Consider the following 26986-nt stretch of genomic DNA (forward strand, 5'->3'; position numbering starts at 1 on the left):
CAGTGGAAAGCTGTTGAATGTCACCCCCATTACCATTTATATCATGTACACAGAGAGACCGGTGTGTAGTTAGTACTATCCGTAGATATCAACCATTGACTCACCACAAGTGCACAAAAATATCATTGGAAGCTCTCTTCATGTATGTTATAGTACTTGAAAGTAAAAAAAAGTAAATAAATTAAACTTAGTCCAAAAGTAGTTGAAAAGTCTGCAACTAATTAAGGTGCCAATCCAACGAAAAATCGGTGCTTATATACATAACCAACCTGTATTTGTATTTATCGAGGGTTTAACTCGGTTATAGATATCTCATTTATAGACCTCAGAAGCTGGTTTGAAGATTCAGCCAAGTCAGTCCCCTGTGAATGATGTTGTCTGGAATGGTTGTCAGGGTCTGATCGATTATGCTCAAAATAGGCAGGCAATGAGGGCAATGGGAGAGGACTGGAGTTGCTACTGAGCATTTGAACAGCAGAAGTCATGGTGAGTCTATCAGCTACACTTTCTTGAACACATAATAATCCGATGTGAATGCACCTCATCACTTCACTTATTGAACAATTTTCCTTCAATATTGGATCTATCACCTCTAAGGGTGTGCCTTCCCTCCAATTTCTCCATGCCTATAAAATTTCATCAGCATATCAATTGGAACTTAAAGATTAGTTATTGAATTTATATGGAATAGGGGTAAGTGTGACAATGCTCAACTATCAAATGGTGTTAACAATTAATGTGGTACCATAGGAATAAGAACAATGGGTTGGTTGGGTATCATTTAAGTTTGGATCATATTCATTTTCTTTAAGTAGGTTTAGATCTATAAATCTTAACCAAGAAAAGTTGTTCTTATAATATTTTTTCTCTCGCACACTCTTTTCCCCTTTCTTTATAGGAAAAGGGTTTCCTGAAAGGCAATGTAGATCCTGTCCAAACGCCGGGGTAATGGGAGTGTCTGTGAAAGCATCAACAAGGGTGGGATTTCCTCGCAGTGCAGCCATTTTGCCCTCCTCCGTGTTTGGAGTTTGGTGTAGGGGTCACACTGCCTTTCAGGTTTATTTTTCCCTTCTTTTTATGTGAAAAAAAATAAATGACACAACCATGTTCCTTTTTTTCTTTCTTTATTTTTTTTTTTTATGCAAGACTCACACTAGGGCTAGATAGGACCCACAAGGGGTCAAACTGGGGATCCACAAGTGGCCAGTAAGGAAGCCCATTGGGCTACACTTATTACTGATTACTAAACTATTACTACTTTTTAAGAAGGTGAGGGCAGGACTGTTAAACTAGAGACTTTCCCTGAAACTTACGCTAGAGCTCAACTGCCTAACTACCTACCATCGAGCTAGAACTTCATCCCCAACATGGCCATGCTTCTTTACCACATGGAATACATGGATAAATGTGGATGTCAATATGACTGGACTGCCTATCCATCTCAGTGATCAAATTTTAAAACAAAATGAGCAATGCAAGGTTAAAAGCTAAGGCTAGAGTTAATAAGGTCACAAACATGTTATTTTTTCATATGAATATAATGGCATTCTTGATTTCACTTTGGACTCACTGAATAGTAACTGATATTATTCTTGCACTCCTCAATCATAAGGACCCACCTATATCTTCCTTGTAGTAATAGTTAATGATTAATATGTCATTAATTAATGGCATAACACAAAATCAAACCTCTATTAATTAGGTTGAGAATCTCCTTCTACAATAGAGGTTTACATACGAGAACAATCTCGTACATCTCTGGTCCATGGATTTAGAATCCACTTTCTCTCTCTCTTTATGTAATAGATTCTAAATCCACACATACAAAACTGTTCTCGTACGTGAACTTGATCCAGATTCTTTACAGTATATATTGATCACATATTCCAAAAGTTCTACTTACATAGCTCAGAAGGTTCTGGGGAGGATCTGACTGATGGAGAAATCTCTTCTGGCCACTTATAATTTCTAGACGTAAGACACCAAAGCTAAATACATCAGTTTTAAGTGATAATCGTCCATGGAATGCATACTCTGGGGCCATGTATCCACTGCAGGCCATCTCAAAACACTTAGGTTCAAGTTAAAAAAAGCAATGAATTTTCAACTTATTCACAATATGGTATTGGTTTAATTTCAGTGTTAATGAACACATATCATTTAAAGGATAAAATAAAATAAAATTCTACATGATTACTAAGGGAATTAAAACAATCTCAAGTAACTAACTCTATCCACTAAGTTTTCCCTTTCTTCTTCTTCTTCTTCTTCTTTTTTGTTCAGTAAAAAGATGCTCAATTGTAGCTAGATTGCAAGAAGATTTTGGTAACTTTACAAATGTAGCTATAATAACTTTACAAATGTAGCTATAGTCAGTGGATTCAAAGAGATTGTGACTTACAATGTTACAACAATTCTACTTGCACTGACTTGATTTTGATTGATTGGAAACAGCCTTGCCAAGCCAAAGTCAGAAATTTTTGGATTCATTTCTTCATCTAACAAAATGTTGTTGGTTTTGAGATCTCGATGTATAATCCTAAGTCGAGAATCTTCGTGAAGATAAAGAAGCCCTCGAGCAATTCCTCCTATGATTCTGTAACGCCCTTCCCAATCCAGTTGTTCACATCTGTTTCTATCTACATGTTCCAGGATAAGTATCAAGTAACTTAGTGTGGACTAAATCAACTAGTTGTAGTGCTGGTACTAAAAATAGAGAATTAGAGGGGAGGGGAAACATGAATTATTTTAAAGGTTCACAACTAAATTGAGAGAGGGAGAGAGATCAAACCAAAAATAAACTTGTCAAGACGTCCGTTCTATACAAATTCATAGATAAGTAGCTTTTCTTCTCCTTCCAAGCAAAAGCCAAGGAGTCTTACAAGATTCCTGTGTTGTAACTTGGCCAATAATACAATCTCATTCTTAAATTCTATTTCACCTTGTCTAGAATTGTCAGAAAGCCTCTCCACAGCTAGTATTAAGCTATTTGAAAGCCCACCCTGATTATGTAATAGATATTAGATGATTCAAAGAAAATTGAGTAATTCAGTTCAAATAATCCAAGAATTTGAAATGTAAGGCATTCCTGTATTTAGCATGGCAATATCCATAAGGCAATACCTTGTAAACAACACCAAATCCACCTTGCCCAAGCTTATTAACCTCGGAGAAGTTGTTTGTGGCAGCTCTTATTGTATCGAAGTCAAATTGCAATGATTCCACATTGCCAATTTCATCCACAACTTAATTAAGAATATATATAAAGCAACCCCCACACCCCCCCCCCCCCAAAAAAAAATCAATATTAATATGAAGCCATATGAATACCTTAATTAATTTGGAAAACACCATAAACCACACACACACACTCTCATATATCTATTTATATATATATATATATATATATAGATTGCACCTATCTCGTTCTGATTGCTATATAGAACCAGGAGATCCCTATTTCCCTGGATTTTAGCATATCTCGATCCTATAATCTGGTATCAGAGCCACGGTGGTGGTGGATTCGGTTTATTTCTTTGCAGATTTCTTTTCTTTTGAGTAATTATTTTATTTCTTAAGTTTTTCGACGCGGTATATGCCTTTGGACTCTTGGGAGGAGTGGCAGAAGAGTGTAAGACCACGTTTGTGCCCAAGTTATGTTGGAAATACCATTCTAAAAATTAGATCTAGGTGGTTACCCCAAGACTAAGACTTCTCAAATTATGAATCGTTTACCCCGCTCTATGTCAATGAGATCGGCAGGTGAGGCGAGCACAAGTTCTAATGTGCTCGATTATGATGAACAAACAACAAGAATTAACCGAAGACTTCAAAGCTGGGATATGCCCAAAATTTCAAGAAATGATCTCTATGATTGAGACTGGTTCGGACTCAAAACAGTCAAGACCGTAGAACAAACTATTAATTTTACCCCTCAAACACAAGAAATTCAACTTTTTGATCCAATCACTTTACAAGAATTATACAAAGACCACAAATATAATTATGTCCATATTGGATTAGTCCAACTGGCCATCAAACCCCTTCACCGAGAAGGACTCAACACTTCTATGTTGTTAGCCCTTCGGGACCAAAGATTCCTTGAGTTCAATGATTCCCTTCTGAGAGCCATTGAAACAAGCCTTTGTTATGGACCTGTCCATTTCAATGTCTACCAAAATATGTCCATAGCCCTTGAGGACCCAAATATTTTACATTCATTCAAACTTAACCTCAAAACTCAAAGTTACAAATTAATGCATGGAACCATTCCAATTTTCATTATCCATCACATTAAATACAAAGCTATGAAATCTATCCAACCTCGTGCCAAACGAACATCTTCAAAAGGCCAAACCCTTTACCTTGAAACTGATTGTATTCAGGGTCAAATTGTTTACCCAAAACTTAGCCGTTGGGAGGACATTACCTTCCCTGAGGAATGCCAGGTGCAAACGACTGCAATTCCCCCTCAAGTTTCAAACACCAGTATCCGTTCTATTTCCCAAGACTTAGACGGATTAGTGTCCATTCGGTTTAACCAACAAACACCCCCTCCTGTTTACCAAAATTCAAGAAGGTCATGCTCTGAGGCATCGACTTCTTCTAACCTAAACCAATGGGTTTCTCAAACTAGGACTACTCCCAACCTTGTTGGAGTACAAACCAACCAAAATGTTGTCCAGGGAACTTACGAAACAACTTTCCCTGAATCTACCTCATCTGAGGTACCTGATCGACAATCTCCAACTCACTCTGAGGTTGCTGCTCCACCTCTGCATGATTCTAGAAACCCAGAAGTACGTATGATTCAAGTAACCACAGATTATCAAATTGACAAACCTCTACTTCGAACCAATTTTGAATCCCCGAAAAACAAAGAAAAGAGAGAATGGTTCTTAAGAACTTTCAATCTTGAACAACAAGCTCAAATTCAAACAAACTGGTATAATTTTATGACAAACCTTAAAACAAATGTTTTCTTCTTTACATATTTTGATATTTATGCCCAGGATAATAATGTTTACTATCCCTGGCATAATCAAGTATGTACTCAAACTACTTCACATAAATCCTAGACCCTTTATGATGGTCCAACTACTAATGCTATCCATCCTCCGGTGGAAAACATCAAACACAACTACAAAGATAATGAAATAACTGCTTCTCCGTTCAAAATTGCTGAACATGAAGACCCAAATAGAAGACAAATTGAATAATTAAACTTTGCAAATTTAAGTCTTCAAACCATAGGTAACCAACTATCTAGAGTTGAGAACCTTGTCCAACCAAAACCAATAGCTTCATCATCTATGACTCCGGCTCTAGTTCCAACTTCTGTTTCTTTATTCAAACCATATAATATTCCTCAAAAACAACAACTCGCCCTTAACAAATCTTTTGTTCTAGATCAAATTAACCAACATCCAACTATCCTTAATGCTGCTGAAGCACATTTAAGTGATCCACAAACACCAGTCCAGAATCAACCCTCAAATGAACCTTCGGCAAATAGAACGGATACTGGTGTTTGAAACTTGAGGGGGAATTACAGTCGTTTGCAGCTGCCATTCCTCAGGGAAGGTAATGTCCTCCCAACGGCTAAGTTTTGGATAAACAATTTGACCCTAAATACAATCAGTTTCAAGGTAAAGGATTTGGCCTTTTGAAGATGTTCGTTTGGCACGTGGTTAGACTGATTTCATGGCTTTGTATTTAATGCGATGGATGATGAAAATTGGAATGGTTCCATGCATCAATTTGTAACCGTGAGTTTTGAGGTTAAGTTTGAGTGAATGTAAAATATTTGGGTCCTCAAGGGCTATGGACATATTTGGGTAGACATTGAAATGGACAGGTCCATAACAAAGGTTGGTTTCAATGGCTCCCAGAAGGGAATCATTGAACTCAAGGAATCTTTGGTCCCGAAGGGCTAACAACATAGAAGTGTTGAGTCATTCTCGGTGAAAGGGTTTGATGGCCACTTGGACTAATCCAATATGGACATAATTATATTTGCGGTCTTTGTATAATTCTTGTAAAGTGATTGGATCAAAAAGTTGAATTTCTTGTGTTTGAGGGGTAAAATTAATAGTTTGTTCTACGGTTTTGACTGTTTCGAGTCCGAACCAGTCTCGATCATAAAGATCATTTCTTGAAATTTTGGGCATATCCCAGCTTTGAAGTCTTCGGTTAATTCTTATTGTTTGTTCATCATAATCGAGCACGTTAGAACTTGTGCTCGCCTCACCTGCCGATCTCATAGACATGGAGCGGGGTAAACGATCCATAAATTGAGAATTCTTAGTCTTGGGGTAACCTCCTAGATCTAAGTTTTAGGATGGTATTTCCAACATAACTTGGGCACAAACGTGGTCTTACACTCTTCTGCCACTCCTCCCAAGAGTCCAAAGGCATATACCGCGTCGAAAAACTTAAGAAATAAAATGATTACTCAAAAGAAAAGAAATAAACCGAATCCACCACCACCGTGGCTCTGATACCAGATTACAGGATCGAGATATACCAAAATCCAGGGAAATAGGGATACTTGAAAATTTAGACTTGAAAATTTTACAACTCCTCAAACTTGTAAACCTAGAACTTAGAAGCTCCGAAGCAAGCTGTGCCCTCAGAAGTTCTTCTAAGATCTCTCAGAGCACCTCCCGGACTTCAACAACAGGCTCCGATCATCTCAAGTCTGATCGTCCTTCAAAGGTTAGCTACCCACAGCTCAAAGACTCCTACCGAAACATCCTTCTTCTTCTCAAATCCTCCAACCCAAGCCTACCCAAACCAATCTCCAAATATAGTAAACATTATTTTCAAATATATTATTTTCTTTGAATGCATTATTAAGCTTTCTGCATCTGCATCTGCATACAACAACTTCTTATTCTATCCTCAGATCAAAGCCTACAATCGTGCCTCTTGATTCTGAAAGATAGATCTGGTCAAGCAGCTATTTTGTGCAATTTCTTATCCTTTATTTTAAGTTTATGGTTTTGTTCTTTCTTTGTTTATCTTTTCTGTTGCATATTTAGGACTGAGTAAGGTATTGCACCCATCTCAGTGTTAGTCTCCTTGCTGGATTGGAGTAAGGTATTGCACCTATCTCGTTCTGATTGCCATACAGAACCAGGAGATCCCTATATCCCTGGATTTTGGTATATCTCGATCCTGTAATCTGCAAAGAAATAAACCGAATCCACCACCACCGTGGCTCTGATACTAGATTACAGGATCGAGATATACCAAAATCCGGGGAAATAGGGATTTTTCAAGTCCTAGTTTTTTCCTTCAAGTATATACACAGATATATACTTAGATCTTACCATCGAATTTGCTTTTTGGCTTTCTCCTCTGTAAACCTAAGCAGAGGACTGAGGCAAGAATGATCAGTGCAGTAATTGTGGTTTCTGCACTAACACATTGATCAGTGCAGTAATTGTGGTTTCTACACTAACACATTGGCCATGCAACCAGGCAGTGTTCCCCATCCCATAGACAATTTCCTAGACATGTTATCTCCATGATTTCAAAAGAACAAGAAGATTATAAACAATATTTTCTTACCTTCAACTTCGAGTTTCTTCTTCCTCCTTGCGAGGAAACGTAGATAGACAACAGAGATTATTATGATTATAATAATTGTTGCAACAACAATGACAATGACAATAATGACCGTTAAGAGTTGAATTATTCCCTTTACCTGCATAAACCACAATACTAAATCTAAGTTTTTTTCTTCTGTGAGATTACTAAAAATTTAACCAAATCAAGATCCATACCATCTGTACTTGTTGAGTTCCTGTGTGGAGGAGTTGCAGAAGCTTGTTGATAGAAAACACTATTGAACTCATACCTTAGATTACAACTTGGTTTAAGACCTCTCCCACCTTCTTTTGGATAGAGTTTCTCTGAAATATCAATATTAACAATCCCAACTAGACATGTATTGCACTCATCCTGAGTTATATCAGGGGTGCACTGCACTAGCCCATACACTGTGTCAAACCCTGTATAGTACCTGGCTTCTCCTGTTGCATAGTACTTGGAAGTAGTAGAAGAACCATAAGCTGCTTCTTTCACAAGCTTATGCATCAAATTTCCTACTGTCTTATTATACTGATCCAATTTGGTAAAATTTTTGGGACCATAAGGAAAAAGGATTGGATCTTGTTGCAATTGAGAAGATGGATTGATTTGAATAACGAATCATACAATTATCATACCAAGATACTGCTGTGATCATGTTGGGACACAGTGGTTTGATCTCTTCAACGGCGGTCTCCACGCATTTTTGACAATCTTGGGGTGTGGTATCGCCTCTACATAGGAAGAGACCATAGACTTTGTCTGAACCATCACCTCCGATGGTTGCGTTATAGAATCCGGCGTCCGAAGTAGCATTAGAAGATAAAGAAAGGAGGAGGAGGTTGAGATTGCTAGATATGTGGTGCTATTTGTGGTGTACTTAACTCTTGAAGGACCTATACAGGCATAGCCAACAGGTTTGGCAGTGATGGTGCTTAACATGAGCAAGAGCATGCAAGAGAGAAGCATGATGAGTCGTGTATAAGACATCACTTGTAGAGATGATCTTGTAGATGAACACTGCTTTGGAGCTGGACATAAGGTCCGAGATGGCGTTGGAAGGTACAGTTGGCTGGAGAGGATGCAAACTAGATTTTCAAAACGTTTTGGTCCTCTAGCAAATAATGGTAGTCAAAAGAAGAAATTTTTTGGGAAAAAGATGTCAATGGTCTCACATGTGTTCCTATGCTAATGCAAAAGCCATCTGCTGTTTCGAGAAACCCTCTCCCTTATTTCTTTCCAAAGTGAAAGTTTTGATTGTGATTTAAGGTTTTGGTCAATCTGCGATTCGATGAAGTTGGTATCTCTTAAGCGTTCAGATATGCTATAATCTATTAATTTGATGAAGTGGGTATATGTTAAATGCTATCTCATTTTCCAATCCCAGTTAAGCATTTTTTAAGCTTGAAACATTCGGGTTCATTGGTGTTGAGAAACGAACTAACATTAGTCGAATGTTTTATGGGGATTTTCCTTGTTGAAGCTCCTCGGTTTAAATTGCCCTTATTTCATGGCTTTATAGGTGTCCCCCTTTTTCTTTTTCTTTTTCTTTTTTTTTTTTTTTTTTTTTTTTTTTTTTTTTTTTTTTCATATTCAAACATTGTGGTTTGCGATTCAAGGTTTGCATTTCTCTCTATTTACTGGTTTTTGCTTTCATTATGGTAAATTTGAAAAGAGTCAAATGTTATTCTATAAATTGAGTATGTTTAAATAATGGAAGTGGGTCTTTGCATAGATCAGAGATTAACATGGAAGGAGATAATACTATGGGAGATAAATGCATAGGTCTAGATGTTGAGAATGTGCTTTGGATCAGCAAGAATTTTAATTCAGAGAACAAGGCTTATGTATTCACAATTCCTAGGGGGGAAGTTTCAGTGTGAGTTATGCACATTAGATTTGAGCCAATAAATCAATCATAACTTTGAGAAAATCCGCTTGTACGAAACACGATTTGCAGAATAAAGACAAACGAAATATTGATACAAAGAAACCTAAAGTAGAAACAAGAACTGATTATCATGCACAGACGAGAATTGCGCATATTGATAATGGACAATATCAATGTAATGTATTTTTTGTAGAGAAAAATCATCTTCTTCATTTAATGGCTACCTTGCACATAATGTGGTCGTAACGAAAGCTATCAAATGCACATGCAGTAGAGATTGACTTGACCGATAATTCCAGAATAAGACATGAGGTCGTATTTGAATATATGACTACACAAGCAGGTGAAAGAGAAACTACACTAGACAAGATCAAAAAAATTATCTCCAAACGAAATGTGATCGTGATTTATCTTATGTAAGGATGGTAGTTATTGATGTACTTTGAAAATCAAACAAGAACAAATGTTTTTTTTCTCATATATACATGTTGTAGTTGGATAATGAGAAGATAACAAATATATTCTAGATTGATCCAACTATGTTAATAGACTATGTCTATTTTGGTGATCTTATTAGCTTTGATATGATATTTCGCACCAACAAAGAATATAGGTCTCTTCCCAATAGGGGTGAAACAGGGTCGGGTTGGATCGGTTTCTTAAAACCCTAACCCAACCCTGGGTCTTCAAAATTCAACTGAGGCCCAACCCAACCCTATTGGGTTCATGTTTAGGTCCAACCTTGCCGGGTTCATACCAACCCAATAGTGTCGTAATTGACCCTATTAGGGCCAGGTTAGGTCGTGTTGGCCTAGGTTGGGTTGACCTTGGCTTCTATAATGGTTGGATTAACCTTGATTGACATGTTTTTTTCATTCATGTCCCATATATTAAAAAATTATAGAAATATAAAATATATGTTAGAGCCCTAATTTCTATTATAAAGATGCAAGGTTAAATTTCAGGCTGGGTTGGGTTAGGTTGGGCCGGGTTAAGGCCTCAACCCTAACCCAACCCAACCCAACCCAACCCTGACCCAGGGTCAAAAAACTTGGTCCAAACCCTATTCGGGCTCAGGGCGGGCCAGGGTGGGTTCGGGTTGTCAAAGCCAAACTTTTACCCCTACTTCACAAGGTGCGACGATGTTGAAGGTGGGGTGTTTTTGGAACGTTTTTGTCATTAATGTTTGACACCGTCTAGGTATGCTTGGACGTAAAACTTATAAGTTATTTTCTTTTATTTTTTTATATTTTTTAATATACTTGCTAACTTCTAACAAAAAAATGCCATTCGATGTATTTGTTCAATATAATCACTGTAGTGGTATATGCAATTATTAGGTGCTTTGTTATGTGATAAGACTTTCAAATCTTTAAAATGGCCAATTGAGGCTTTCCTGGAAGCCCATAGGCAAAAGAAGCCATAAACCATTTTTACAAATCAAGATGCTACAATAGGAAAAGTGGTATCTAAGGTATTTCTCAATACATGGCATGGTTTGTGTACTTGGTATATTATGTGAAATGATATCAAGCATCTAGGATGTTTGATGAAGGATTGAATAAGTTTTTTGAAGTTTTTTAAAACTTGTATGTTTCATTATGAGGAAGTTCTTTAGTTTAAAAATACATGGGAGAAATTGCGTAGCGATTATATAGTTAAAGAATTTTCATGGTTAGATCATATCAAGAAGTACACAACTCAATGAGAGTTTGAATATAGATATGAACGATTATGTGAAATCCAATTTGGATCTTGTGCAGTTTTTTAAGCATTTAGAGAGGGTGGTGAATGATAAGCGTTATAATGAGTTGAAAGTGGAGTTTGCTACAAGAAATTAAATTCCAAAAAATATATTTCCTATGTCACCCATTATGAGTCAATTATTAGAAGTTTACACCCGTATAATTTAAAAAAAAAAATGGATTTTTTGCTTGTTACATAAATTATCAGAATGAGAGTTCAACAATGTGCAACTGCGTAGTTGCTATTGTTGACAAAGAAGGAGATTTCAATATTATGTGTAACCTAGATGGACCTACTATTACTTGTAGTTGTTGGAGGTCTGAGACATTCGGCATTCTATGTTATCATACTTTGAAAATCTTGGATGTGTTATATATCAAGTTCATTTCTGCACCTTATATGTTTAGGAGATGGACATGAAAAACAACGAATATGATAGTGGATTAGATAGGATGGAGACAAAGTTGAATAAGATGTTCACTTGGATTGTACACAACTTTATAGGTTTCTTTGCCCTTAACTAGTAAGGATAGCCTCAAAAACATTGAATTCGACTAAGGGATATACATTGGTTAATAGGGCTGCTAATGGTTTGTTTGGACAACTTCAAAACATTGCAGGCAATGGCCCCTATAAGCGTCTTGAGTGAGTGTCCTTGAGATATCCCAAATGGGCTGAATAATAAATTGCCTCACAAAGGTGAAAAGCGCCATAAGAGTTATGTGGAACAACAACGAAATAGAACGAAAGCAAAGAGAGAACTGTTGATACTTCCCAATCTTTTAATTTAATTTAACCAAGTGCATCATCCCATTTAGATGTCTAGAATCCTTTTGGTGGATCACAAGATATGGATAACAACATTTCTTTTACTTCACTATTAGCATAAGAAATAAACTCGTTTTCATTTCAGTTAGTTGTGTTGTGTATTTAGGAGTTATTATTTACATTGTCGAAATTGTGAAGGAATCATTTGATAATTCTCAGGCTTCCTTGTTTTCTTCCCAATCCTCAAACAAAATATGATAATGATTTAAGTTATATTGGTTAAACTATATCTCACTTAATGAGTTAAACACTACTTTTTCCGCTATTGTTAATTATTGAACAACTTTTACATTATTTATTTTGCTTGTTTTTACTTGATAATTGGTCAAAAGCATCATGTTTGATAGAGTTAGATTTTCTTATTATGCATTCCTTTTACCATTCCACCTCGTTTTAACCATTCTTAGCTTTAAGACCTCAGTCTGTCTATCCTTCTAGTATATAAAACCTCTGATACGTAGACATATATTCCAATCGTAAAAGCCAAGAGAAGTAAAGAAGATATGCAAATTGCCTAAGTTTCATAGAAATTCATTCAAACCTCACTATCTCTACTCCATTTCCTTGAACTATTGGCATGAGAGTCTTGATGGATTCAAGCCATCATTGCCTGAGAACAGATCTAGGTGCTCTTCCTTTTTGAGCTAAAGATTCACTAGATCTGTAGAATGCTTGTGCGCAATGTAGTTCTCAATGATCATATAATCATACTTAAAAAGATCTTTCCCATCCCAAATGTAACCCAAACAAAGAACGCAAGCTGGATTTTATAGAAAAATAAAATAGAAAAACAAATCTTAAAACATAAGTAGAAGGGTCCAAGCAGTAACCAAACACAGAGCTCCGAATAGCTGAAAGGCCCTTGCCGCATCCCAAATTATCTTCACCATTTCTATATCAATTGTTAACTGATATAGACGAAGCCAATGGGCTCAGGCCCAAACTGCTACTGCTGGCCCAATGACCACTGTTCTTTGGTGTTCTTGGGGTTGCAAATGTGCAATGGCCATTTCTACAAGCTTCTGCGTACGTTAGAACTATGTCCCGTTAAAACCGGTAAACGTGCGCCATTTCTTCTTCCTTCGTTCTCGCTGTGAACAGAGTCTGAACTGCAGACCTGGGACTTCCGTTTTCTGTAATCTGAAAGATATGGATAGATACGTCGGAATTCTCTTTTTCCATTTTCATTTAGTATTCTTAAGCTTCGAGGGCTTTTCCTTTTCCGAGAGAGTGGGAGGGAGAAAGACCCAGAGAGACGACTGAGAGATTGGGATAAAAAATTTGAGACAGAGAAAGGAGCCCAGAGTTGCCGTCAGTGCTGAGACACCTTAGAACGGCCGGTATTTGAAGGTGAGATAACGAAGACTGAGAAATGAAGACCCTCTTCCTTGTTGCCTACGCTAGTGAGAGAAACTCTTGGAATTTTAGGATTTTCGATCAGAAAGAGAGAGAGAGAGAGAGAGAGAGAGAGAGAGAGAGAGAGAGAGAGAGAGAGAGAGAGAGAGAGAGAGAGAGAGAATTGGGTTTTTCAATGGACACTGGGACTCCTGCTTTGGCGGTCTTGCCACAGAGGCAGCGCTCTCTTCTTATATCTTCTTTCTTCGCTGGTACTTAATCTCCTCCATATCCTTTCTTTTTAATTTATGTGGTGAAAGATAAGAACCCTAAAGCAATATTGTGGTTTCTATCCATTTCTTCTCTACTACTCACTCCGATTCTAATCTTCTGAGTGACTTTGTGAAACAGTTGCAGAGGAGCAGCTAAGGGGTTTCACGTATGAGAGATTTCATGGATGGATCGGATGATATCTGGATATTTGATAAACTAATCGAATTCGAAATCGTAAGTGCTTTTAGATTTCCAGCTGATGTTCGAATTGAATTATCGAATTTTTGAACTTTCAGATTCAGACCCAACTCAATTCCATCCCCCTTTATTTACTGTAAATTTCTTCAATAGCACAACTATCCTTCATCCCTACTAAATCACAGCCCGAGAAAATGAAAATTTCCTCTTACTAATCTACTATTCCTTGGTCCACGATCAACCCAATTAAATAAATGATTAGATACTGTCCACTTTCTGAGATTTTCTCATCAGTGTTATTCCTGCCTTTTGCTTGTCTAGAACGTATTTAGACCCCAGTTGACTTGGTAAAACCAAGGACCGTACAAGTTTAAAACACCAATAGTCAAAATTTTTGTCTGCAATGACTGATTCTTAATCTGAAAGTTTAATTTCAAAGGGCAGCTCTATTTTCCCAACTAACCCACCAAAGGAAGTACAATTAAAGAAGTCTCTGACATTTTCAATTCCTGAAACACATATATCCAGCTATCTCTTTAACAAACTAACCCACAAAAGGAAGAAAAACAAGAAGCAAGAAGCAAGAATGCCTTACACCGGAGGACTGCTATTCCTTCTTTCTTCCCTGCTTCTGTTGAGACACTGCTCTGCACAATCTGTCTATGCTTATCACTTCTGTATATCAGGAAATTACACTGCCAATAGTACATATCAAACCAACCTCAATCTCCTCCTCTCTTCTCTATCCTCTAATGCCACAATCGTTTCTGGATTCTATAACACCACCATCGGCCAGAATTCTGATAAAGTTTACGGTCTTCTCCTATGTAGAGGTGATGTTACTCCAGAAACCTGTAGTTCCTGCATTCAGTTGGCCAAGGATGATGTTACACAACGTTGTCCCACTGAGAAAGAGGCCATAATATGGTATGATTTGTGTATGTTACGGTACTCAAATAGGTCTATATTCTCAGTTATGGAGGCTACTCCATCTGTTTCTTTGTTGAATCCCAACAATGTATCCAACTCGGGTCAGTTTGATCAGACATTGGCGGGTTTGATGAATGGCCTTATAACTCAGGCTGCGTCAGGATCATCTACCCACAAGTATGCAGCCAATGAGACATATTTTACAAGCCTAGAGAATTTATACGGGCTTGTGCAGTGCACTCCTGACTTATCTCAGGATGATTGCAACAAATGTCTAGTTGGGGCTGTGGATACTATTGCAAATTGTTGCGATGGGAGCAGGAGAAAAGGTATGAGAGTTCTTAGACCGAGTTGTTCTGTAAGGTATGAGATCAACGACCCTTTCTATCAAACATCAACGAGCCCAACTATCACAAAAGGTACGTATATATATGTAGGATAGGATTTTATTAATTAAAATGCCAATGCAATAATAACTTTAATTTGTTTTATTTCTATAATCTTGTTCTACTCATTTCATAGACAATATCTTAAAGAATATTATTTGAATTGATCTCTTGATGCATAACAGCAAGTTAATTTCAAGTAATTCTGCTTCAGTCTTGACTCATTAATTTTGTCTAGTGATGTAATTCTCAATTTAATTAGAGTAATCTTCTGTTAATTGGTTGGGCCAAACAGACATATTTTCAAGTTGGAAGCATATCTATTATCCTTTTCAAAAAGTTTTAGGGGTGTTACTAGCTCAGGTAGTCGGGTATACATGACCTTTTATGAAACAAATTTAGATTATTCCTGGTGAGCCATTAAATCAAGGGGTTTTGGTCATTATATTGGAATAAAGGAGGTTGATTAGCAAGCATACACAATTGATTATGTATCTCTAGAATGTTAGTTTCGAACAATTCTATGATTATTTAAAAGTTGAGTACAATCTACTTTGATGCTAAGTATAGTATTAAATTAACCTGATCTTCAATCTGAATTGAAAAATAGATATTGACCAGCTTGGCTGATGCATATTCTCCCTCTTTTCTTGTTTTCTTTTGCAGGTAAAGGGAGTAATTCATCTATTATTATCATTATTGTTGTTGTTTCTGTTGTTGGAATTTTTACTGCAATCATACTTGTATCCATCCTCTATCTACGTTCTCGAAGGAGGAAGCTGAAGCACATAGTTGATGGTAAGAAACCCTGGTTCATAGACTACTCCCAATATTCATTAATTTATTGAAACTTTGATACAATAGGAGCTGCCACAGATGGTAGAAATTTGTATTAAAATTTGATAATCTACTCCTTCCAAAATTCATAATTTAGGCTTTACAAAGTTGACGCCTGATGGTAAGAAATCATGACAATGGATATTTATAATGAAACTGTAAAATATGTATTTTTACCAACCAAGGGTGCATCTATATTCGTTGAATTACATTTGTTTAGGAAATTTTTACATGTTTGTTTTACATATTCTGTTTTTAGAAGAAGATGATCATGATGAGATTATAAGTGCCGAATCCTTACAATTCAACTTTGAGACAATAAGAACTGCTACAGACAACTTCTCTGATGCAAATAAGCTTGGACAAGGAGGATTTGGAGCTGTTTACAAGGTGCTAAGTCTTTGTATTACATTAGATATGTTACATTCAGTATGTAATATTAGTTTTCCAGTACTTGAAGGTATCTAAAATCAACATAGATGAAATTCACATTTTTGTATCTTCTAATTTATGAATATACTCAGGGTAATCTTTTGGATGGACAAATAGTGGCTGTGAAGAGGCTCGCAAGAAATTCTGGACAAGGGGACATAGAATTTAAGAATGAGGTTGTATTAGTGGCCAAGTTACAGCACAGGAATCTTGTTAGACTCCTTGGCTTCTGCTTAAAAGGAGAGGAAAAGCTGCTCATCTATGAATTCGTTCCAAATACAAGTCTAGATCACTTTATTTTTGGTTTGTCTTTCTTCCTCCTTCCTTTGAAATTGAGTGTTTTTGGAGTGCCTAGATAAACAAAATTACCTTCACATTTATGTGTAAAGCAAACTACCTAATAGAAATTAGAACTCTTGGTTGGAGAAAAGTGCCTCAAATTTTCAAACCTACGTTTCAAATTCTATCATCCACCTATCTAGCAAGCTTGAAGCATAATTATGTTATTGTTCTAATGCTTTCTTATTTGCAGTACTTGCATTTAAAAATACTTGATGAGGGGATACTGTATGATTTGAATATTAACTTGATACTTTTTTTGGGATCATGCATATGTAGATCCAATCAGACGCTTACAATTGGACTGGGAGAAGCGTTACAAAATTATTGGAGGGATTGCTCGAGGGCTTCTTTATCTTCATGAGGATTCTCGACTTAGGATTATTCATAGAGATCTAAAAGCCAGCAATATTTTGTTAGACGAGGAGATGAATCCAAAAATTGCAGATTTTGGCTTGGCAAGGCTCTTTGTAGTGGACCAAACTCAAGCCAATACTAGCAGGATTGTTGGAACATAGTAAGTTCAAGCTCTACAAATCCATAAATTGCACCTGTTTTCGAAGAATTTTTATTTTTTTTATTGATCCATCTGATTAGAAGTGAAGTGAGTTATAAACCAAGAGCAGAGCAAAAATAACTTCTTTTCTTTTCTCTATACTACTTAGTGCTTACAACCTAAAAATATTTATGTTTCCCCTCATTTTACTTCAGTTCACTCACCAATAAAAAATTTATTCCAGTTTACCTCACTTCACCTCTAACCAAACATGGCCTTAATGTTTCACATATAAGCGAGTCCTTATTGACATCATCTTCAACCAAGAGAAGTTGAGAGAACGAGGCGTACCCGGTGCACGAGGCTCCCGCATGTATAAGGTCTGGGGGAAAGAACTACGCAGCCTTACCCTTGAATGGACATTCTTATTTTAGTTATATCACCCACTGGAAGATAATTGATTTACCTAGTATTACATTCAGTTCTTCGATGAAGATAAATATTATTTAAAACTTCATGAGCAATGGAGTGAAAACATTATATTGTGAAGTACAATCTTAAACCTTACAATCCTCTACGAAGACACTAATTATGTTGAGATGGAATACAGTGGATATATGGCGCCAGAGTACATGATGCAAGGGCTATTCTCAGTTAAGACAGATGTGTTTAGTTTTGGAGTCTTACTTCTAGAGATCGTGAGTGGTCAGAAGAACAATAATTTCAATCAATCGTCGGAGCGCACCGAGGACCTTCTTAGCTATGTAAGTATAAAATACTGGACTGGAATCCAAACTGGAAAAGGATATGGTCCCCCTCCCCCTTTCTATTTAACTCTGTGGCAACTGAGAAGTTAAATAGCACCATAAATCAGTAAGTGGCCAACACTCAATCCACTTTGAGCAGATACTCCAGTACAGATTGGCTTCCTAAATTATACACCTTGGTTCTACTGAGTATTCTACATCATCATTCTTGACTTTGATATGCATATTGAATTAATTTTTAAGTTTCATGTGTATGTTGATGAATGTAGGCATGGAGAAAATGGAATGATGGTACTGCTTTGGCATTGATGGATCCAACTTTGGGAGAAAATTGTCCTAATTCGGAAGTGATTAGATGCATTCACATTGGACTATTATGTGTTGCAGAAAATGTATCTGACAGACCCACCATGGCCTCTGTTGTTCTCATGCTCAATAGCTACTCTACTACTCTCCCGTTGCCCTCATCACCAGCCTTTTTAATGCATAGCGGAATCGAGTTACGTGAATTTTCCACAGACTATGGTTCACTAAAAAAATCAGGTCATTCCAGGAGTAGTTCAGCAACAAAATTGGTAAATGATATGTCTATTACCGAGTTGTCTGCTCGATAGTGTTGATGATGACAAACATTAACACAAGGTACCTGCAATAGCTTGGATGTTTTGATTTACAGGACTTCTGAGGATGAAGAGCATCATTAATTTCAAGGTTTCTGGCATAGATTGGATGTCTTGATTTTCAAGACTAAGATTTACTTCTCTGCGAAGGTGAAGCTGATTGAAACTATTTGCATATTCATTTTAGTCCTAGGGACTTATTTTTGTTTTTATTTTTATTTCTTTCTTTTCTAGCCCTTTTCTTTTGTCGAAATTCAGTTAAGCTCACCGCCCGCCTCTTATCTGTCCTGCAGACTAATAGTTGGTTTAGGCCAATCATTTATTTTAAAAATTACTGGGAGTCTGTAAAGTTACGGGTGGATTCATACCAAGGGATGATTTTTTAATATCTCTTCCTCAAATGTTTGTGTTGGTCAATTTGTTCCTACTTTGTTTTGGCTCATCCAATTTTTTTCAAATTGAATCAATTTGAGGGTCGCAAGTTGGTAAACCAAGTAGTCCTGTACTCCTGTCTACATTGGCCTGGACTTTAGTTGAACCTTCAGCCCATGTTGCTAGGCTTATGAATGAAACTATGCGAGGATAATGAAGTCTTGTCCTCTGTATGGGTATGGTGCATTCGCATAATGTTGAGCTGGGCCAAAAATTTGAGAAGAGGCCTACCGTGAAATTCCTCATGTATCCCACAGTAAAAATGACCAAAGCATTACTCTTTTTTTTTTTTTCTAACAAGGGTGTGCAGATTTTTGGCCCCAACTAATCCCTGAATGCATATGTATGCCCCCACACACGTGAGTTGTGTCAGAGTTGAATTCAAGATGCTTGTCCATTTAGGCACGCTCCCTTGCCAATCAAGCTATACTTTTGAGGTTACCAAAGCATTATTCAACATGACACAAAAAGGTGCCGTGCGAAACATGATTTTGGCACTAATTGTACCGTGCACCCTTTGCCTTAACTCTGGAGAAGATAAGCTAAACTGATCCTGCTAAAGTCTCTTTATTTTTTAATTGTTTGTGCTAAGCCCTGGATCCATTGGTGCTTGCAAGGGAGCCACTAGGAGGGTTGAACTCTAAACCATCCCTAGACAATCATGTATGTTCTACTTCATGATATGATTGTATTTTCCTCATTGAGCTCGTTGAGCCTATCCCATGATATATAACTATTTTATAGAGTCAGAACATGTGCCATATCGTTATGCATAAAGTGTATTTGGTGATAGAGGTGCTGATTTTCTAATCCCTGAGGAATAATATGAAAATATAAATATTTCAGACTTTGTTAGACTTGAAAAAATATTGTGATAAATTTATAATGGATTACAATATGCTTCATGTATTTGATAGGTATAGACATGTTAAGACTTTCGATGTGTAATGAAGTTATTAGTATGACTTAGTTTCCGCTGTAATAATTATGATATGCTTTCAAATTAGCTTCCGCTACATATATGTGTTTAGGTAAGAAAAATTGGAAGATTGCACCGTTATTTAATGGTGGCTCGTGATGGCTTACACCCATATCTCACCCAGATTCGGGGGTGTTACACTCTCTCCCTTTGTGTTGATTAGTGGAAGATTATTGTATCAGACCCAGGGTTCGAAGACGATGACGACGGATAATAAGAAATTAAGGGGACTGGATAAACCAAGTCTATGTATGAAAGTCTGACTCCTCCAAGAATAGTTAGCTACCAAAGTTCAGAAATTGAAAGACAGTGAAGGTGCCTTCCTTTCTTTCTTCTTTGGAATTTATATAAGGATTTTGTTTTGTTGTCTGATGGAACCTCTTTTCCATCAATACATCGATTTCTTGGCAGTGTTTTGATACCAAGAAAAGAAAAGAAAAATGAAATCAAATGAGCCGAAGATGGAAAATGGATGAACAGAGATTCCTTCCACCCACTACTTGGGTTGATTTGGCCATAAGAGTAAACCACTAACAACATACTAGTACCATCAAGTTTCTAAGGGCTTTAAGTAAACTTGTCAATAGTTTGGGGTGTCAAGCAATTTGGCCTTGCGTCCAAGCAATTCTGGAAAGAAAGTAATGCTCATCGTTATGAAGATAAGAAGCCAACTAGTATTCTCATCTTTGAGAAGATCAGGCATGGTTTTTATGATGCCAATATCAACTTGCAAGGTGTAGTAAAGTAGCCAATCGATCTCCTTTGTTGTTGGCATCTTGGTCTGCATGCTACTCCCAGTCGACCTTCAAAGATCTTGGAAATTTTTTGGTGCAAGCCAATGACATGGTGGGCAAAACTCAATGTGGATGGTAGCTCTATTGGTAATCCCGGAAGGGCAGGGGCAAGCGGTTTTATACGATACAATAATGGAGCTGTGATGGTATTATTCAAAGTATTGGAATTCAGACAAATTATGTTGCAGAATTTTGAACTTTATTGAAGGTATTCAAAAGGCAAAAGAATTGGAAGTGGTTTCCCTATGGATCGAATATGATTCTACAGCCGTGGTGACTGCTATCCATGCTAGATATACCCACAGGTATGCTGATCAGGAATGAACCTCTCTGCAAACATTTATGAACTCTTATATGTTGGAAAGTCACGCATTGCTTTCATGAGGCAAATTGTATGGTTGATTACTTAGCTATGGATGCTTCTAAGATAGGAATTTCGGAATATATATATATATATATATATATAATTTTTCCGAATCATAGAGGAAGAGATTATTCATGATGCTTGCCTAGGTACCAATTCTGTTAATGCTGATTTTATTTCCCCTGCTAATGGCATTGCCAAAAGTGGGGGTTTTAAAATCAGGTATTGAGATTATTGTGTAATCTTTTATTTTTAATTTTTAATGAAATTTTTAATCTTTTAGAAAAAAAAAAAAAAAGTGTCCACGCAATACCCCCCCCCCTTTTTTTTTTTTTGAAATATTGAAATATGTGCTTCCATTGGTTTCAGAAGAGTGGGATCTGTGATCAGGATTGTTGATTTGAGTTCTTTTCTTCGCATCGGTTGTTCGATCTATGCTTCGAAAATATGTTATTCTCTGGTGAGTTATGATGTCATTGTTGTTAGTCCAGGTTGTTGTCTTCAAGGTTATCTTCTTGGCTCCCATTCACCATTCTTTTCTGGGGAGGTATTAGGAGTTGGGCTTGGCTGGATGTCATTAGTAACTTCTCAGGTGCTAAAGGTGGTGCCCAGAATTTGTTAATCGCTTTCTTCTGTTAAAACAACTTCTGAGGTAGTTCTGAAGCTCTGTTGCTACGTTTATGAGCTCTCTCCTTCTCTCCTTCTCTCCTGCTATCGGATATAGCTATTATTTGTACATTTTAATTTGGATACCATATATACCAAATATCCATCACAGACTTGAATTCGAATTCAATAAGATGTTTTTTTTTTTTCATATCAGCCAGATAAACGGATCGAATTCGGATATAATTTTTCTTAACAAAATAGAATGCACAATTCTTCTATTGCATTAAAATTCGAATTCGAACCGATGATTACGTCCCTAAAAGCAACTCTTTGGTGCACCATTACATGGAAACTACCCTTTATTCATTACTAAATCAACCCACTTAAGTGTTATCACGGCTAACCTTTAATTCTAATTTCGTTAGTCTACTACAATATCTCACTTTCTTCCTTTGCGTGGCTCAACCTATTATTTTTAATAAAATATAATGATATCTGAAACAATAGTAGTATTCAAACCAAACAACCGGAAAAAATATGAGTTTGGAGCATTTATGTGAACCTGTCATTCATTTCCTTCTCCCTCCATTGGGGTGGGGACAGGTGATTAGCCCAATTACAATTTGTGGGAGATTCCAATCCAATGGTCTAGATACTGTTTGCTTGAACTTCCTTTTAGTCATATGGGTCCTCCCTAATGAAATTCACAGGTGCACAACTAGGATTTTAAGTAGAAGTGAAACAAAGCCGGGTGTGCTGGAGTTTTTAAAAATAAAGTCCATCTCTGAGTCCTCATAGCAACTCAATCCAACCCCAATCTAGCCCTGAGATCAGATTGAGATATTTCAGCCCTAGCCGAGTGCAGCTCTATTTGACCCTAATCAAGCCGGGCTAAGGTTGGCCTTATTGATCTTTTTTTTTTTTTTTTTTTTTTTTTTAAGAAAAAAATGGAAAAAGATGAAGATATCAACTCGACCTTAAGTGAGCACGGGGGGTATTGCACAAGCATTGCTTCTTTGATTACAACAATAATAACGTCATCAATACGAGCATATCGATGATTATTGACTCCTATGATTCAATTACACATCAATTCTCAAGCCCCTCTGTTGTCCGTTACACACATAATTTTTTAGCTTTGCAATAAAAAATTGACATATAATCAACTATGATCTTCCTATTCAACGGTTGGATTTTAGAAAGCGGTGGGATCTTTCAAATCATCGTTCAATGTGTTATATTAGTTGGTTGGGTACATGAAAGCATCTATGGATGAATGACGAACTATAAGAAACATTTCTTAAAAACAACTAAATTTTTAGAACAGTTTTGGTGGACGTTGTGGAAAACCTCAAGGTCTCCAACTCATTTATCAAGTTTCATCCCAAATGAAATTGACCAAAAGAGTGACATAAAGATTTAAAAATTTAATTAAAAAAAAAAAAAGACTGAAAATATTAGTATCTCTAACTTGCCAATCCAAATTTTGATTTCTAGGCCTCAAATCATAGATCAACACCATTAGATCTCAGTAGACAAACACCTTATCCAAATAATAGTGGTGCTAGAATTTATTCCTCTATACTCTATCTAATCTTGGACATAAGGTGGCAAACTATTGATTTAAGTAGGGCATTACTCATTCATGAGAGATACAAAGAACCTCTTTTCCAACTACATTGCCATCATAGAGGCTTACTAGGGCAGAAGGCCCACTCTCCAGGCCTTCTATAATATTTTCCATAACAACCATCTTCCCTTCTTTGATGAATTGAAGAGTTAAATCCACAAACTTTGGATAGAGGTGATAATAATCAAAAACCATGAACCCCTCCATTCGAATCCTCTTAGAGGTAAAGTAAGTCAAATTGTGAACTCCCTCAGAATGCTCAAGGTTGTGCTGGGAGATCATTCCACATACAGCAATGCGGCCGTGTTGTCTCATGTTTAGGAGAACTGCATCAAGCATTATACCTCCTACGTTCTCAAAGTAAATGTCAGTTCCATTCGGGAAGTACCTGCAAATTCACAGATAAATAAGCAAAATCTCAATATGATGGCAATCTAGAAAGAGAGAACAGTACTATGGTCTTTAATTTCAATTAACCTTTTCAAAGCAGCATCCAAATCATGCTCTTTTTTATAGTTGAAAGCCTCATCAAACCCAAACTTCTTCTTCAACAGATCGACCTTCATCAAAAGACAACAAAAATGGAAAAATGGTCAATGATCATATTTTTAGAATATGAAGAGGGAGGAATCTACTTTGTATTAGGACTTGTGTAGAACTCATTCTTAATAATTAACCTTTAAAAAAATATATCGAAATCCTTTTAAGTCTTCACATCGAATTACTCACATTCGATATGAAACAATTGTTTTCGCGTGAAAACCCAACAATTTGTTTTGTACCCTAAAAATGTTCTCTATATCCATAGTATCCTAAACATAATCTGGACGTGGTTTTGGTGGGTTGGGCTCGAGATTATCTTACACCTCCACCCAAAGCCAAACAAAGAGAAATTGGATATGTCAACCTTAATTAGTCCAGCTTGAAAACCCCGTAAATTAATTTCTAAAAATATAAATTACTGTTTTTCCTTCTAATGGAAATCCCTACTATAGATAAATTAGACACAATAGTCGCTGAATTATTTTAGTGGCTGTCTTACCTTGTCGTCTGACCCAGCACTTCCAACTACATAGCAACCCATCAACTTTGCGAACTGTCCCACAATCTGTCCAACTGCACCAAACGCTGATGAGACAAAGACATATTCTCCCTTCTTAGGTGAGCAAACCTCAAAGAAACCAGCATAAGCAGTCAGACCTGGCATACCTACAATATAACCAACACGCAGCATTAGATGGGTATTGTGAAAAAATTAACCAACACCTCTGTCTCTCTCCCTCTCTGCAAAAGTATCTCTAGATCAAAAACCGTATGTACCTGGACTCAAATAATAATAATAATAATAATAATAATAATAATAATAATAATTAAAAGAGAGAGAGAGAGAGGAGAAGCATGACAATGTCATGCAGTCATAGTAATCCTTACTTAAGAAATAAGCAGATCACTTGAAAATCCAGAAAAAAAAAAGGGAGAAATTGTAATTAATTTTTTCCTTTTTCACCAAGAAAATTGTAATTTTATTCGTTAGACAAAAGACAGTTATGAGATGGAAAAATATTTTCTGCTCGGGAGCCTGGCCTACCCTACAACAATCCCCCCTCCTCCCTCTTGTCTATCTCATTCCTTCCCCTTTGAAATAACATCTTTGCCCCCTGATGGAGGAGAGAGATATTTAGACCCAGGGAGCGTTGGCGTAAGCCACTCCTGGACAGAAAACATCAGTTATGAGATATAGAAAATGGGTTCAAATTTACCTAAAAATGCGATCAATGGAGTATCTATGACGGAGGGGTTTGGATGGGCTGGAGAGGGTATCACAAGGCTATTTTAAGGAACATACTAAAATCCAATAGGGTTTCATGAACCCTAATCATGTGGTGAATGAAAAATTTCTCCTACAAATTACCATAAAAGTACCACGCAACCTTAAGAATCCTTGCTTAAAAGGACAAAATTATATATTTGTATTGGTAATACCAGAATTCAGGTCGAACCAGGCAATTTGCTTTGAGATTGTAGTAGACCATATGTACTTACCCAAAATTCCTGTATAGTAGGAGAGAGGTACATCAGTATTGTGAATCTTAAACATGGACTCCGGGTTCTTAATGAGGCTGTACTCTTCCCATCTGGTTATTCCCCACACAAAGTCACCTTCTTTGAAGTCTGGATGATCAGAATCCAAGACTTTAGCTACTCCAAACCCAGTTATAGCCTGCAGTATAAAAGAAAACTCAACTTAAATTACTCTTAAGGAGATAAGATCTTTAGATTTGATCACCAAACTCTAAATTAAACAAATGGTGTGAGTTGAAACAATAAGTTTAGAGACTCACCGAGCCAGGCTCAATTGCATTATCTCCCTTCATCATCATTTTTCTTGAATAGGGTTCACAAGCTAAGTAGATATTCTTCACCAAAATGGCTTTGGAACCTTGAGGAGCTTTAAGATGGACAGTGCCCGTGCTTAAAACCATGTCTGTCTCTTTGAGAGGCCCATATACATAGTCTCTCAAGAGAACCTGCTTGTTACTAACTTCTTCTCCTTTGGCCATATCAAATTTCTCCAAAGAAAAACTAAGCCCTCGATCTTCAAAGGCTCAAAATGATGGAGAAGGGTCTCTCTTCCTTTCTATATTCTCAACTCTTATTTTGATTGGGAAAACCTGAGTATTGTAACAAGGTCTGCTTTGATACCTCTATATATATAGTGGTAGATTCAAATGGAAGCCATGAAGTCACCCCAATTGTCTGGATAACAACTGTTGTCTTGGTGGCTGCGGTCAGAGCAGTCAAGCCATGACCATGGTTTTAAAGATCGGGAATCAGATCGGTAAACCATAGAATTGCTGTGTTTTAGAATCTTGAGGATTGATTCTAGTGTTCTTGGGACCGATTCCATCCCCAATTGCATCATTTTAAAACATTAGCTATGACCAATTATGGGATTTTTTTTTTTTTTTTTAAGTTTTCATTACAAATCTTGTGCGGTCACTCATGACGATCGAAAAAAAGTCACTCATGGCGATCGTCCATCTGTCTTATTTTCTATGGCCAAAAGTGTCTAGGTCACACAATTCTATTGTAAATGATTTTTTTTATTAGGAGGTGTACTTAATGATGCCACATGGAAAGGTAATGTAGAATTTTAATTCTACATGCGCTCAATGATATGTACTACATGTCAAATTCCAAAATCAATTAAATGACGGTATGGGTTGTTTCCTGTATAGTACTTTTTTGTTTTCTTTATTCTTATTTCAATACAAATGATCTTTTAATAAAAAAATAATAATATTATAAATTCATTTGACCAAAACTTTACAGATATACCACTTAATACTGTGCTGATAAAGAAAAAACTTTCCGTTATTTATTGGCAAAAAGTTTCATGTGTGGCTGTGAATGTGCACAGCCTGCATTAAGTATGGTGAGATGGGCATCAATGGCCATTTGAAACAAACAAAACATCCCTTTCCCCTATAAAACAAAGTGGAT

At 36.7% G+C, this 26986-nt stretch overlaps 2 protein-coding genes and 1 pseudogene across 11 annotated transcripts; 1 reads left to right on the forward strand and 2 right to left on the reverse strand.

Moving 5' to 3' along the window:
• Positions 1 to 239: 239 nt before the first annotated feature.
• LOC122086726 lies at positions 240 to 13243 on the reverse strand (annotated as a pseudogene).
• On the forward strand, positions 13088 to 21821 carry LOC122086939 (putative receptor-like protein kinase At4g00960). 10 transcript variants are annotated; one of them, XR_006142566.1, is made up of 9 exons: positions 13090 to 15216; positions 15850 to 15981; positions 16280 to 16410; positions 16545 to 16755; positions 17071 to 17308; positions 17898 to 18051; positions 18324 to 18824; positions 20268 to 21184; positions 21613 to 21821. XR_006142566.1 is itself a non-coding variant. In XM_042655860.1 (9 exons), the coding sequence occupies exons 2-9, from the start codon at positions 14792 to 14794 to the stop codon at positions 18666 to 18668; spliced, it is 1527 nt and encodes a 508-aa protein (XP_042511794.1). In that variant the 5' UTR covers positions 13093 to 13903; positions 14699 to 14791; the 3' UTR covers positions 18669 to 19101. The 10 variants fall into 10 exon arrangements, 6 of the variants coding, with proteins under 6 accessions (XP_042511791.1, XP_042511790.1, XP_042511789.1 ...); XR_006142567.1 differs by lacking the exon at positions 21613 to 21821 and having other exon boundaries at positions 20268 to 20400; positions 20497 to 21449; XM_042655860.1 differs by lacking the exons at positions 20268 to 21184; positions 21613 to 21821 and having other exon boundaries at positions 13093 to 13903; positions 14699 to 14794; positions 14904 to 15216; positions 18324 to 19101.
• A 1491-nt stretch (positions 21822 to 23312) lies between these two features.
• Positions 23313 to 26180, reverse strand: LOC122086941 (2-alkenal reductase (NADP(+)-dependent)-like). The gene is made up of 5 exons (XM_042655861.1): positions 25825 to 26180; positions 25526 to 25703; positions 24525 to 24691; positions 23960 to 24042; positions 23313 to 23870 (listed from the first exon to the last, which is right to left on the reverse strand). Exons 1-5 carry the CDS (start codon positions 26041 to 26043, stop codon positions 23492 to 23494), a joined length of 1026 nt encoding a protein of 341 aa, XP_042511795.1. The 5' UTR covers positions 26044 to 26180; the 3' UTR covers positions 23313 to 23491.
• Positions 26181 to 26986: the final 806 nt, after the last annotated feature.

This window comes from Macadamia integrifolia, chromosome 8, assembly GCF_013358625.1.
Source record: "Macadamia integrifolia cultivar HAES 741 chromosome 8, SCU_Mint_v3, whole genome shotgun sequence".
NCBI classification, from domain to species: Eukaryota; Viridiplantae; Streptophyta; class Magnoliopsida; order Proteales; family Proteaceae; genus Macadamia; species Macadamia integrifolia.